Source organism: Salmo salar, chromosome ssa14, assembly GCF_905237065.1.
Source record: "Salmo salar chromosome ssa14, Ssal_v3.1, whole genome shotgun sequence".
NCBI classification, from domain to species: Eukaryota; Metazoa; Chordata; class Actinopteri; order Salmoniformes; family Salmonidae; genus Salmo; species Salmo salar.
Window position 1 is genome coordinate 67019174 of NC_059455.1, and position 15730 is coordinate 67034903.

A 15730-nucleotide genomic window follows, 5' to 3' on the forward strand; every position below is an offset into this window, starting at 1 on the left:
CTGTTCTTGTCTATTGATGTTCTGTATTATGTCATTCTGTATTATGTTTCAAGTCTTGTGTGGACCCCAGGAAGAGTAGGTGCTGCTTTCGCAACAGCTAATGGGGATCCTAATAAAATACCAAATACTGGGACTACAATAGTTTTGCGGGGAGGCATTTTTTGGTCGCGCCTGTGGCGGCAGAATGGAAAGGACTGGCCCTGGTCACCAGGACAGTGATTATAGAGCGAAGGTGTCAAATTTCACTCCTGTAGATTTTCAAACTTTTCATCCTCTGAATTAGTGTCTGATCTGGACCTGAGATATTAAAAGGTTGCACTGCGTATGTAACCAAGGTTCTCTGAAGGAACAGGTGAGGTACTGCTCACTATGGGAAATAATTATTGGAAAATGTATATAAGGCAAGTAAGACTGTGACAAGTAAGACTGTACATGCTGCCTCCAAATGCTCTACAAGAGTAGTTTGCGAACAATTCTTCCTATTTTCTGCACTATTTTAATACGCGTCTGAGTGAGGGTGTTGCATCTAGGCTACTCTCAGCTCACAAATGTGTCTCTTTACAATTCTAGATTTAGAGAACATTACGATTTTCACCCGCCAACAACCAATTTCATGCAATGTGACTATTTTTTCTGACAATCAGTTCGTTTCGAGTCCTTTACAGTAGTGGTGCGTGGGTAAAATCACTGGGGAAGGCGACCGTGATATATAGGCTTAAAGGCCGAGACAGTAAGAAGAGAGTGGCAGAATAAATTCAAACACACCTTTGTTTTATCACAAAACCAGATAGCAACCTCTGTCCAGTGAAGTCCACAAAGCATATTGCATGTTCAGTAAGACAGTTACATGACCTACAGCATGGTCAAGCAAGTTAATGTTTCCGACATTTTCGGATCACTAATCAACTATTGATTTAGAACCACAGAGTTACTGCAAGTTGCAAAGAAAACAGGAGCTGCCTCCACTATTCCAGCAACATTTTATCATCAAATCACCTCTCCTTAGTCTAATTACAGTGACAACTAAAAGATACCAAAAACAATTTAGTCCAATCAACGTAAGCTAAATATAATGTACATGGTTCTGATTTCTGTGTGCGTGCCTGTTTATGCAAACAGAAAAATATGTTGACTTACCCTACTTGTAGAGAAATGCCAATGCCATCCTCCTCTCTTTCATGTTGACGAAACAGTCTATTACTCTGTCATACAGTACACAATTACATTTTCTGTTGTCGTAGGCAACCTAGCTAAAATGCTTCCTCGCTAGCCTAACTTCCATTCATGGGTAACATTAGCCTTCTACATCTAGCTACATATTGAACTTCCATCCTCTCAGGCCAGGGGCACATGTATGAATTGATGGTTGGATCAGAATCGCCATTATAATCATTGGCCAGAATGGAGAATTAAGTAAAACCACAAGTCCAAATCCCTATCTCCATCCATAGCTAATTTAGGAAAGGGACAATTTTAGCTAGCTGGCTAACTAGCCTCTGGAGGACAACACAACCCGATGCAACACTTAAGATTTTACTGTCCATGAGGTATGCTCTCAATGGGATGATAGGAGTGATGCCAAATCCAAGCTGGCTTCCCCCACACTTTTTTTGCTGAGCCAGGACCATTCACAGTTGAGCTCGCTCAGTGTAGCTCAACGCTGATTAAATCATTGTTTATATTCCCTTGCCTTCAACGCAACAGGCGGCAACAATGTCATACTTGTTTGGACCAGACAGCATCAGATAGAAGGCTCTACACGTAGAGGAACAGCTGTGTGACTCAATGGGATCCGAGAATCCGAGCGCCAGCTTTATTCGACTGAGTAAACTGCTTCTCACATCCCAGTTTACCTCCTGCAGAGGGAAAATAGACCGTTCCAGGCAATTGCTTCAGAAAGGAGGGAAATGGAAAGTGAACACAAGATGTGGCGTTTACAGGTGTGACTTAGTTGTTAGAAAATTGGAAGGATGTCACGTTTGTTTGAAAAGGAGCTGTTGAGAGATCTTTGTAATCTAAAAAACTACAATATAGCTAACTGTGACAAACTGTACATTTGAAGGACCTGCTGGTTGAAGGCTGAAGGACCTGGGCTTGGATACTTAATAAGGCCTATCCAGTTTATCAGATATGACTAAACTGTAGTGCTTTACCACCACACACTGTCGCTGTTGTATTCTAAAATATTGTTTCTCTTATAATCAGCATTGGAAATGTATTTTTTATTTGTACATTTCACATAGACAAGTCAGGGTTTAGTCCCAACCGGGGCCTGAACCCATGCTACTATCAAACCCAACACTTTAGCTGTAAAGCCAAGCGGTCCGAATGTCTTGACGAGGTCACTGTTGGGTTAATAAGGTCTACTGGATCAAAAACAAGATCACTTGGCCATCTGGAACACAGACACTAATTCACTGCAGCTAATTGGCTAAATTCACTCAGTAAACACACCATTGGATGGACTTGGAACGGTCTGGTAAAAGCAACAGAAAACAGAGCAGGCAGATAAAGTGCATGATGGCTTTCCAGATACTCTGTTATTCAATTAGTCTGTCTGTGTAACCCTTCAGAAGTGAAACAGATTGGTCAGGGAACAAACCCTCACTTCTCCGCTATAATCGCAGATGTGAGCAGTTTTCGGGCACAAAAGGGCTTCCGTGTGTCATCCAGGCCGACGCTACATATTGGAGCTGGATGAGGTAACACTCCCATTGCAAAACACAGAGACCAGCAATAAAGCATTATATCATGAATATCCTGTTTCTGAATAAAGTCTTGAAGAATATCATGAATATCCTGTTTCTGAATAAAGTCTTGAAGAATATCATGAATATCCTGTTTCTGAATAAAGTCTTGAAGAATAGAATTAGGAGATTTGGTAAATGATAAGATTATGGTACAGTGTGATTAGCTTGAACTGAAGAGTTGATCGATAGACCATAAGGGTGATTTCAGCAAAAGTTGGTTGAGCTTGGCTGCCGTATGCAATATCCTTTACTCTGATGCCATCTACAGGCATGCGGTGCTACTTGTGGCTGGTCCGCAGTTGTTCTAATGTTATGCAGTCTTCTTCAGTTAGATCATTAGACCCTACTATATTACTTTAAGTCCTAATTCAATTGTGGTAACTTCAACTTGAAAATGAGAAACTAGAATACAGGTCAGGGAGTTGGTCAACCATGGCTTTCCAGTGCTGTGAACAGATAGTGTAAAACAATGAATTTGAAGAATTTATCTGCATTTAGTTTTAGAGGACGTATTCCATACATTTGTCAAATTAACTGCCAATATGCCAACATTTCATTCAAACAATGCAGTCAATCCACAGCCAAACATTGGCTGAAATCAGTTGACGATAGGGACTATTTATATAGAAAATGTGTATAAAACCTGTATAAACTGTATTTAAAACTATATGACTATAATAGCATTACAATTTCTGATACGTCACATGCCTTACTTTTATTTTCCTGCATAAGTATAAGCAGTTAACACCACACCATTATCTCTACTGCCATTCATTCCAATTAGACTGGTTTTGGATTTCTCCCTGACCAAGATGGATGCCATTTTCCCCCTATTATGGAACTTTGAGGGTTCAGTGACATATCCCCTCTAGTAATTTCATAGAATCTCTATGAGACCATTTGAAAGATCCAGGTATTTTCCAGAAGTATCTTAAATCTGACCTGCAAAACAGCATTTAATTTGAACTGTGCTTCAATAAAGTATCAAATAAAACATTTTAAAGTTTGTCAAATTTGGGGTACAGACTGGATCTGTGGAGATAATTAAACATTCTATGGCCAGATCTAAAAATGAAGTATGCATTTTCGCACAAGCATGGGGCATATGTATTCCACCCACCCATCCAGCCACCCACACATTTGAAAATAAGGATCTGCATTTCTAAATGTATACATTTACATAGAGGCATATTAAAATAAAGAAGTTGTTTAATTTAGTCATCATTGCTGTTACAGAGTAAAAACCACACAAACACACGGAATACAAATTGATAGTGACACCCACCCCTTTTGAGAAGACCATGAATGTAATTTTTGTTGAGGGCGTTGAGGGACCAGTAACAGTCTATATGCAAGTCTGTCCGTCCAGTTGGCGCACTTTGGTCCAGGTCAATGCAGTCAATTCATGATTAGTGGACATGAACTTCAACGAAGGACAAATGGGTGAGTGAAGGGTTTCCAAAAGGGTCAGGGGTAAACAATTGTTTAAAAGACGTGGCACCGGATCCTCTGGATGGCGACAAGAGAAAAATAAAAAGTTGTTAAGCCTCAGAGCACATTGTATGGGTAAAAGGGTGAATTGGATCCCACCGCTAACACCATTTGGCCTTCTGTCACTCGCAACGCTAATGGCGCTGCCCGTCTCCCATTAACCCTTGACCTTTTTGTCTTACTAGAGAGGATATCTGGCACAACCATCACTCTGCCCACAGGGTTAGAATTGAAGTTGAACTTTGGGTGGTTCTCAAAGACAAAATCATATCCTTCGCAAACCCTCTCCTATTATACTCTGTGTAAAGCGGAGTTGATTTTGCAGAATTCTTGCCAATAACACTGATATAGTAGATGGCGCTATGCACTACGGCACCATGCAGTACTATCGCTGGCTAGTCTCTCTCGCTGGTGAGTTGATGTGTGGCAGCACTGCTTGTTGGCTACATAGTTTACTTTGTTATGACTTGGTATTACAATGACTTCTTTCCATAAACAAAAAAAGTTATGTTGATTTTGTTAACTCTGAATGAGATTTTCTACTAGCATCTATGCAAAGTAGGCTAATTTATAGAACGTTACGTTTCTAGCTAACTATGCCTTAAGTTAGCTAATGCGCTAACAAAGCTACTGTAGGAGCTGTAACAAGCTAAGCAGCAAGCTAGCCTGGTAATGAGCCTGTTTTTTTTGGACTGGCTACTGGTACCTGGCAGGTTACCACCTTCCGGGTCCTTCTCACTCCTGTGTCTCCATGCTTTCATCCTCTACATCTCCTCCTTCCTCCAGCGCCTCATCCTCCTCTTCCTTCCTCTCTGGCGGCTTCTCGTAGGCCTTCTCGGAGGGTGTGACGATCACGCCGTCCCAGGTGGACATTTCCGAAGCCAGGTCTGGGAGAGTGAGGTAGATTTGTTTAAGGTTTACTTTGAGAAAATGGTGTGTGTGTGTGTGTGTGTGTGTGTGTGAGCACACGCGAGAGAATGAGACTCACAGCTGGCATCACCCTCCAGGCCCAGGATCTTCCTGTACCCTCCATGAGAGAGCACCCTCACCAACGTCTGAGCAGTGAAACACACCATGTCCTACAAAAGCAAAACAGACACACACACTTTCAATTCACATACCTAAATGTGAATCATCTGACAATAATCCTAACCAAACACATATGATCATGGAAATGAATTTAGTGTTTTAGTGCTGGCGCAAACCCTGTCACCAGGACCAAGGTTCCCCACCCCTGCACCATGAAGGCAGCTAAAGCAAAACTATTACCTGCTGCTCAAGGGTCATGACGGTGTGCACCCGGAAGTTTCCACTCTCACAGGGGTCAGTGATGCCCACTGAGCCTGGCAGGAAAAGCCCGGCGGCTAACATCTGTAGGCAGCGCCTGAAAAGAACACCATAAACAAAAATTAACAATCAAGAATGGCCTTTTCCCCTTTATTCAGATTACAACATCTCACTTTTGGAAGGATGGGACTAAAAACAAACAAAATATAACTATATAGTATGTATAACTGGAAGTAGAAGCCTAAGTGTTGTTGTCCATTAGTTTACTCCGGGGGGGGGGGGGGTTAAGGGAAAACATAGTCAGTGCATTCGGAAAGTATTCAGACCCCTTGACCTTTTCACATTTTGTTACGTTACAGGTTTATTCTAAAAATGATTAAATCGTTTTTCCCCCTCATCAATCTACACACCATACCCCATAATGACAAAGCAAAAACAGGTTAGATTTTTTTGTAAATTTTTTAAATAAAAAAACTGAAACATTACATTTACATAAGTCTTCAGACCCTTTACTCAGTACTTTGTTGAAGCAACTTTGGCAGTGATTACAGCTTTGAGTCTTCTTGGGTATGACGCTACAAGCTTGGCACACCTGTATTTCTCCCATTATTCTCTGCAGATCTTTTCAAGCTCTAAGGTTGGATGGGGAGTGTTCCTGCACAGCTATTTCCAGGTCTCTCCAGAGATGGTCGATCGGGTTCAAGTGCGGGCTTTGGCTGGGCCACTCCTGCATTGTCTTGGCTGTGTGCTTAGGGTCATTGTCCTGTTGGAAGGTAAACCTTAGCCCCAGTCTGAGGTCCTGAGTGCTCTGGAGCAGGTTTTCATCAAGGATCCCTCTGTACTTTGCTCTGTTCATCTTTCCCTCAATCCTGACTTGTCTCCCAGTCCCTGCCGCTGAAAAACATCAACACAGCATGATGCTGCCACCCCCATGCTTCACCATAGGGATGGTGGGAGGTTTCCTCCAGATATGACACTTAGCATTCAGGCCAAAGAGTTCAATCTTGGTTTCATCAGACCAGAGAATCTTGTTTCTCATGGTCTGAGCCCTTTAGGCAAACTCCAAGCGGGCTGTCATGTGCCTTTTACTGAGGAGTGGCTTCCGTCTGGCCACTCAACCATAAAAGCCTGATTGGTGGAGTGCTGCAGAGATGGGTAAACCTTCCAGAAGGACAACCATCTCCACAGAGGAACTCTGGAGCTCTGTCAGAGTGACCATCAGGTTCTTAGTCACCTCCCTGACCAAGGCCCTTCTCCCCCGATTGCTCAGTTTGGCCAGGAAGCCAGCTCTAGGAAGAGTCTTGATGGTTCCCAACTTCTTCCATTTAAGAATGGAGGCTACTGTGTTCTTGGGGACTTCATTGCTACAGAGATTTTTTTGTACCCTTCCCCAGATCTATGCCTCAACACAATGGACAATTCCTTCGACCTCATGGCTTGGTTTTTGCTCTGACTGTCAACTGTGGGACCTTATATAGACAGGTGTGTGCCTTTCCAAATCATGTCCAATCAATTGAATTTACCACAGGTGGATTCCTATCAAGTTGTAGAAACATCTCAAGGATGATCAATGGAAACCAGATTCACCTGAGCTCAATTTCGAATGTCATCGCAAAGGGTCTGCATACTTATGTAAATAAGGGTTTTCTGTTTATATTTTTTTTACAAATTAGCAAAAAGAATTTAACAACCCGTTTTTGATTCGTCATTATATGGTAGTGTGTGTAGATTGGAGACATTTATTTATTTAATCCTATTTATAATAAGTCTGTAACGTAACAATGTGGAAAAGGGTCTGAATACTTTCCGATTGCCAAAATAGGCACCGCCAGCAACGTATCAGAAATTGAGACACTGTCAACAAAGACCCCTACAGTTGAAAAACCACTTGGTGCATACACTTAGGGAAATATTGGTGTCTAATACAAAATGCTAGTGGAATGTGGTATGAAATACATGTATAACAGAAAAACGACTAAATCTAACAGTAAGTGGTAAGAAAACACCCTCAGATACATCGAGCGCTGACTGAGGGAATGGGGAGGCACACCTGTAAGCCACATTGAGGGACAAGGGCTGCCTGGAGGGGTTGTTCATGACCGCAGAATGACCCTGAGAAGACACACATGAAACGCTTTTCATTTCTTATTCGTCCTTTAGATATGACGTGATGCAAGCTTTCAGTTAGGGTCAATATGATAGCAAAGACAGAAAATCAGACAAAACATATCAGCCGGGTGACTTGCTCTGTGTGTGGTAATCCACAACAAATGAATAGCTAAATCATCCATTATCATGCCTCTCCAAGTGCCAACGTTCACCAGTATCACATGCTATTGGTTCACCAGTGGTTGTGTTAATGGTAGGCGTAGCGCCCTCACCAGTATAACTGAACATTAGCATAAATACAGTGAATGCAGTGGGCTTACTAGTATCATATGTTAAGTGTTGAGTCGTGATAGTGGTGGATGTAGTGACCAAACCAGTACATCCAGGTCAACTATGGTCAGTGCAATGGACTCACCAGTAGATCCAGGATCCAGGGGGTGAGAGGCTCGAACCCGGGGAAACGCACCCTCAGATCCTTCAGCAGGCGAATCAGCACTTTCACCCTAAATAACAACAGCAAACAGGATATGAGTAAGACTTTTAAGAAGTTAAAGGATCAAGTTAGTCAGCGCCAACTTGATCCTTTAAGGGAGACAGTATTTTTCAAGACAAAGGTCATTATGGCTGAAACATTTAGGATTAAAAAGCCTCCCTCTATTCCTCCTTGACGTGAAAAGGTTCAAGAAAAAAAGAGTGAGTTGTAAAGACCTACTACAAAAACTTGGAACACATTCTGAGGAGATATCGGTTTGGGAGGGTAAACGGTAAAAGACTAAAAGGTTAAGGGGAAACAGTGACTTACGTAGATTGGGAGGCATTCTCCTCAAACCAGCGGGCATGGCGGATGGCGGCCAGAGCACTCTGCAGCACCTTGATGTCCACTGGGGAGAAAGAGACCATATCAACATCAACACCAATGTGACCACTTACAGCAGGGTTTCCCAAACTCGGTCCTGGGACCATCTACATTAAACACACACTCTTCCTCCAGTCTACAATGAATGCTTCTGTATGGCATGCATGGTATACGGAGCTGTTTGCCAATCCCAGTGAATCTATGTGAGTGTTTTGACTTATTTCTGTAGCTCTATGAGTGTACTTATGTTGCAGCTCATGTTTACATTCTATCACATTGTACTGCGTGTTTGTGTGTGGGTTTCTGTCTGCACGTACAGTGCAGTTCGGGGTCCAGCTTGCGCAGGTTGGGGGGAACGGTGGTGATGAGGATTTTCACTGTGGCATCGGCAGAGCTGATCTCAAAGCCTGTCTCATTGGTCAGCATGGAGAGAACTAGGACACAGAGCGGGAGTCACTTGGCAACATTAGATCGTAACCACTGAAGATCGAGAATATCCCATTATCCACTGTGCCTACATTATCCTTGTACTTTTGTATGAATTCATCACTAAACAAAATGGCATGACAAATTAATAAAGCTAAATATGAGTCAAATGTACACTATTGAAAGCTAAATCTAACTTCTGTGACTGATGTTTCACTGTGGCTACATGAAAACAAATGTAACTGTGTAATATAGGTCACCTTCAGCAGGGTCTTGTGTGCGAAGGGTCTCCACCACTTTGTTGCCGAGAGCTGCGACGGCCTCCACTGCCAGAGAGAGAACTTCCATTATGGGGGTTCAGCACAACCAATAGACGCAATTTCAAAAATGGCTGCTCTGGGAAATACAGTCCAGAATGAAGACTAATTCGTATTATAACACAGCAAAGACGCAAAATGCTGTGCAACAATCAACATCTGTGACATTATGTTGACATTTGAACACCAGTTAATGAATGTACAACTGGGCTTTGCTTTGTCGGGTCACACACACACACAACTCACGTGTGGGCAAGATCTTGAGGATGACCACCAGGTCAGCGACATTGTGTCCCGTTGTCATGGTGCCTTTCTTGTATGAGCCCACCTGACGTACCTCTTCAATTTGCTGGAATGAGAGGAGAAAGCAATTCCCATTGTTATTGTACATGGCTAAATACGTTATCCAATACAGATACATAACCATTTTGGCACGCTAATCTCTACCAAGCTCTGGAACTCACCACTTCAAAGTTGCCGGGGGCGACGATGAGGTTGTCGATGACGTTGTTGATCTTGGTGACCAGGGACAAGATAGAGGACTGAAAGTCGGAGCAGAGAGTTTGCATGGAGTCAACTGAAAGACTTCTATGGTGGCATAGTGTAGGAGTGTGTTTTTTAACACATAACCGAAAGGAATATGTCGCTGTGTGCATTCAACAGTGACCGAGGGAAGTGTGTTGAATGTTTAAGAGAGAGAGAATGTATGTGTTCTCTACCTGCTCTGCGGGTGTAGGACTGAGGTCCTGGTTCCTCTTCAGTAGACACTCGCTGAAGGCAGTCTCATCCGCTGCCGGCTTCACTCTGGGGAAGGCCATCTCACACTGGGGGAACCAGAGAGGCAGCTTAGCACTGTCCACTCGACATCCCTATCTGCGCTACCGTATTACTTTGACAAGATCCCTGTCGTTTCGATTAGAGCATTACTAGACCATTGTGTAGGAGTATGTGAGCTGATCTCCACTGATTATAATCTGTCTTTACTGTCTCTCTTTGTTTATTTCAATTCATGTGAGCTACATGCTGCACCACTTCAATATAACCATTGGTGCATGAGTATGGGAAGGATGCTTGGCATAGTGGCAAATACTCACCACATAGAAGTCAAAGGGAATGTGGGGGACAAATGGCCGATACCTGAAACAAGGGACAAGGAAACATCAATGCATCTTATATTGTGCCAGACATTCTTCTATGAATTTCAGTTGGCAAAGTGATCGCATGAATCTTAAATCATACATTGGACAGGTTAAATGTACAGTTGTGGGCATTATTATGTTAGCAACTGGCTAGCTGGCTACTCACCCTTGCACAAGTCCTCCACGTGAGCCGAACCGGCCACCACGGCCCCTGCCCCTATCGCCTCTGAAATTGATTACATTATTAATACAGTTAGTTGAGTGATAGCAATTACCACATTAACTAAATTGTTTTAGAAGCAGCAGCAGCTAGCCAGATAACTAGCTAGCTGCTACCATAGCATGGCTAGCTACTGACTGTTCATTCATTCATTCGTCCATTGATTTTACTTAGACAAAACAAAGCACGTTTAGCTAGGTAGCTAATAAAGGGCGCTAGCTAGCAAATCATACACTAGTTAGCAAGATAGTTGATGGATATCTCTGTAGATATGTAGCTACAATAGCTAACTAGTCAGTTATCAGATAAGCTATGATACAGGCCACCTGGCTAACAAAGTTGGCTAGCTGGGCTAACGTTAGCACGCTACACGTAAACTAGCTAATAATGCAACCCCCTCTAAACCACCCCTTTAAATTCCATCTGTCTATAACTCTTTTACAATTAGATACTGTATAAATATAATCCAACATTACGGTCTTATCAAATGCATGAAATTACCTCATTGCGTACGACGTTTTGATGTTTTAATGTAGATATTCAAAGAGAAATCACCAGCATCCAACGCCGGTCAGCTAGACTACTAGATGGAGTACAGCTACGGACGGAAGTCAGGGCCCGAAATGGAACTACCTGTTGCTAACTGCAAAAACACAACGCCGACGTGCAGACTGCCATCAGAAAAAGTGAATAAGTAGCTAGGATCGTCCAATATCTACAGTAGCAGAGTGGCGCAGCGGAAGCGTGCTGGGCCCATAACCCAGAGGTCGATGGATCGAAACCATCCTCTGCTAAATATTTTTCTGAAATGTAACAAATATATTTACTTGTTGCATTTTAACTTTCTTTCGATTAACGTTCAAATACATACAGTAGCAGTCAGAAGTTTGGAATCGCCTACTCATTCAGGGGTTTTTCTTTATTTCTACTATTGTTTACATTGTAGAATAATAGTGAAGACATCAACACTATGAAATAACAGGGAATCAGGTAGTAACCATACAAATGTTAAACAAATCAAAATATATTTTAGATTCTTCAAAGTAAAATTCAAAAGGCACTCGCACATCTGAGCTATCTTTTTTTGCAGGTGAATGGTAACAGTTGAATAAAATGAGAAACAATAAGAGACCCACACACTGCTCTTGATGGTATCTGCTCTTTAATAAGCTTTACATATAGCTTCGTAAATCTCTGATGAAGTCCCTGAGGCCAACATGTAAAGCTTATTAAAGAGCAGTGATACAATCAAGAGCAGTGTGCTGGTTTCTTCTTTTTTCTCAGATTCTTCAAAGTAGCCACCATTTGCCTTAATGACAGCTTTGTACACTCTGGGCATTCTCTCAACCAGCTTCACCTGGAATGCTTTTCCAACATATGCTGAGCACTCATCCCAAACCATCTCAATTAGGTTGATGTCTGGTGATTGTGGAGGCCAGGTCATCTGAAGCAGCACTCCATCACTCTCCTTCTTGGTCAAATAGCCCTTACACAGCCTGCAGGTGTGTTGGGTCATTGTCCTGTTGAAAAACGAATTATAGTCCCACTAAGCGCAAACCAGATGGGATGGCGTATCACTGCAGAATGCTGTGGTAGCCATGCTGATTAAGTGTGCCTTGAATTATAAATAAATCACAGACATTGTCACCAGCAAAGCACCCCCACACCATCACACCTCCTCCTCCATGCTTCACGGTGGGATCCACACATGCGGAGTTCATCCATTCACCTACTCTGCAACTCACAAAGACACACGGGTTGAAACCAAAAATGTCAAATTTGGACTCATCAGAAAAAATGACAGATTTCCACCGGTCTTTCCACAAGTTTCTCCATCTCATCCGTGTTCTTTAATAGTTGTTTCTTTGCAGAAATTCGACCATGAAGGCCTGATTCACGCAGTCTTCTCTGAACAGTTCATGTTGAGATGTGTCTGTTATTTATTTGGGCTGCATTTCTGAGGCTGGTAACGCTAATGAACATATCCTCTGCAGCAGAGGTAACTCTGGGTCTTCTTTTCCTGTGGTGGTCCTCATGAGAGCCAATTTCATAATGCGCTTGATAGTTTTCATGATAGCACTTGAAGAGTGGTTGGCTACTTTGAATAATCTCAAATATAACAAACATTTTGATTTGTTTAACACTTTTTGGGTTACTACATGATTCCATATGTGTTATTTCATAGTTTTGATGTCTTCACTATTATTCTACAATGTAGAAAATAGTACAAATAAAGAAAAACTCTAGAATGAGTAGGTGTGTCCAAACTTTTGATTGGTACTGTAGATACAGAAATCACTTCAACAAAAAGTATGACAGATGGATTTGACACCTTAAAATCTAAATGCCAATAATAATTTAGTGTTTGCATTCTTTCTCATTGAAGTGATATTTGTCAACTAGGTTACTCAAATATGAAGCAATTTGCCTACTAAGTACAAGTACCCAATAACCCAACTTAATTGCAAATGTATGAAATTATTCTCATTTTGATGACCATCGACCCTTGGATGGGAGACCAGATGCTGCTGGAAGTGTGTTGTTGGAGGGCAAGTAGGGGACACTCTTCCTACCTCAATGCACCCCTATATCAAGCTCAGACTCCCCTGCGTAGTTGGACAGAAAAGCTGGATTTGAGATCAAATGTTTTATATGAGGCTGTCTGCCACCTTTTTGTGTGTATTTTCATACATATCTATTTTACTGTTTAGAAATGGGAGCACTTTATGTTTCTTGTCCCCCCATTTGAAGGTATCAAAAGTGTTTGGACAAATTCAACTTATATTGTATTACATTTATGTCAAAAGTTTAGTATTTTGTCCTATATTCCTAAGACAAAATGACTACCTCAAGCTTGTGACTACAAACTGGTTGGATGCAGTTAGTTTTGGTTATGTGTCGGAATAAGTTGTGCCCAATTGAAATGAATAGTTAATGATGTGTCATTTTGGAAGCTATTTTATTAAGAATATAAAATGTTTCTGAACACTTCTACATTAATGTGGATGCTACAATGAATATGGATAATCATAAATGAATTTTGAATAATGATGAGTTACAGATGCACAAAGATCATGCCCCCGAAACATGCTAACCTCTCAACATTAACATTAACAGGGGAGGTTAGCATTGGGGGGATGATATTTAAGCCTCTTTCAATTTCTCACTCATCATGTTCACAATTCATTTGTGATTATCCGTGATCATGGTAGGATCCACATTAATATAGAAGTGTTCAGAAACATGTTCTCTTCTTATTTACAATTAAAGTGACCCAAAATGGCACAATACATTATTTACCATTCATTTCTATTGGGCACAACATAATGCGAAACAAAACCAAAACAATCTGTAAATGCATTCAACAAATTTGTAGAGTCACAAGCTTGATGTAGTCGTTGCGTGATAGGAATATGGGACCAAATACTAAACTTGTAATGAATAGCCTATAAGTGGATTTGTCCAAATACTTGTATGTATAAAAAAAATGTTTTTGAAATAAATTTAAAAAAATCTGACATTCTATACTGTCACCTCATATATCATTTGATCTCAAATCCAAAATACTAATTTATAGAGCCAAATTAAAGGTTTTAGCTTCACTGTCCAAATAAATACATAGGGGAGTGTATATCTTATACAAATATTGAAATGCATGGATATTCTTGTTATATGAATATTCAAAATCATCAGATCTACCAATAAGTAGGCCATTAGGTTTTTAACAAAGATAATTTATAGCGTAGCTTGGGTAGTAACCCTGTAATTATTGTAATTATGTATTACCTGTTACAACAACAACAAAAATAATACAACATGAAAAGTATTGGTCCCATGTTTCATGAGCTGAAAACAAAGATCCCAGAAATGTTCCATGCGCACAATAAGTTTCTCTCAAATGTTGTGCATAAAAATGTGTTTACATCCCTGTTAGTGAGCATTTCTCCTTTGCCCAGATAATCCATCCACCTGACAGGTGTGGCATATCAAGAAGCTGATTAAACAGCATGATCATTACACAGGTGCATCTTATGATGGGAACAATAGAAGGCCACTCTAAAATGTGCAGTTCTGTCACACAACACAATGCCAAAGATGTCTCAAGTGTTGAGGGACCGTGCAATTGGCATGCTGACTGCGGGAATGTTGACTAGAGCTGTTACCAGAGAATTTAATGTTCTTTTTTTTTACCATAAACTGCCTCCAATATCGTTTTAGAGAATTTGGCAGTACGTCCAACCGACCACAGACCACATGTATGGCTTTGTATGGGCGAGCAGTTTGCTGATGTCAACATTGTGAACAGAGCGCCCCATGGAGGCGGTGGTGTTATGGTCTGGGCAGGCATAAGCTATGGACCACAAATACAAATGCATTTTATCTATAGCAATTTAATGCACACAGATACCGTGACAAGATCCTGAGGCCCATTGTTGTGCCATTCATCTGCCGCCATCACCCCATGTTTCATCATGATAATCCACGGCCCCATGTAAGGATCTCTACACAATTCCTGGAAAATGAAAATACTTACTCACCAGACATGTCACCCATTGAACATGTTTGGGATGCTCTGGATTGACAATGTGTGACAGTGTGTTGCAGTTCCTGACAATATCCAGCACCTTCACACAGCCATTGAAAAGGACTGGGACAACATTCCACAACCATTGTCCCACAACCAAATCTATGCGAAGGAGATGTGTCACGCTGCATGAGGCAAATGGTCATACCAGATACTGACTGGTTTTCACACCGCTTCACTTTTTTAAAGTATCTGTGACTAACAGATGCATATCTGTATTCTCAGTCATGTGATTAGGGCCTAATGAATTTATTCCAATTGACTGATTTCCTTATATGAACTGTAACTCAGTAAAATCTTTGAAATTGTTGCATGTTGCATTTATATTTTTGTTCAGTATACATAGTAATTGCTTTGTGATTAAGCTATGAGTTCAGCCATTTTAATTACACAAGTGAATAGGGACTGTGTTCCTCAAGAACCAAAAAATGCTAATTGCAACTATAATGCAGTTGTACTAGAGTGATTACAATTACTACGGAGAAACTTATGGTAAAGTCTTAACATATCAAAGACATTGATGTTGTGTGTGTTTGTGGCCCGCCTGTCA

At 41.3% G+C, this 15730-nt stretch overlaps 1 protein-coding gene across 1 annotated transcript; it reads right to left on the bottom strand.

Moving 5' to 3' along the window:
* Nucleotides 1-3941: 3941 nt before the first annotated feature.
* Nucleotides 3942-11313, bottom strand: LOC106569884 (interleukin enhancer-binding factor 2 homolog). The gene is made up of 15 exons (XM_014141597.2): nucleotides 11097-11313; nucleotides 10542-10601; nucleotides 10331-10373; nucleotides 9956-10060; nucleotides 9701-9778; nucleotides 9483-9585; nucleotides 9180-9245; nucleotides 8811-8927; nucleotides 8440-8518; nucleotides 8053-8140; nucleotides 7579-7640; nucleotides 5511-5625; nucleotides 5230-5320; nucleotides 4948-5128; nucleotides 3942-4259 (listed from the first exon to the last, which is right to left on the bottom strand). Exons 1-14 carry the CDS (start codon nucleotides 11099-11101, stop codon nucleotides 4977-4979), a joined length of 1164 nt encoding a protein of 387 aa, XP_013997072.1. The 5' UTR covers nucleotides 11102-11313; the 3' UTR covers nucleotides 3942-4259; nucleotides 4948-4976.
* Between the last annotated feature and the right edge of the window lie 4417 nt (nucleotides 11314-15730).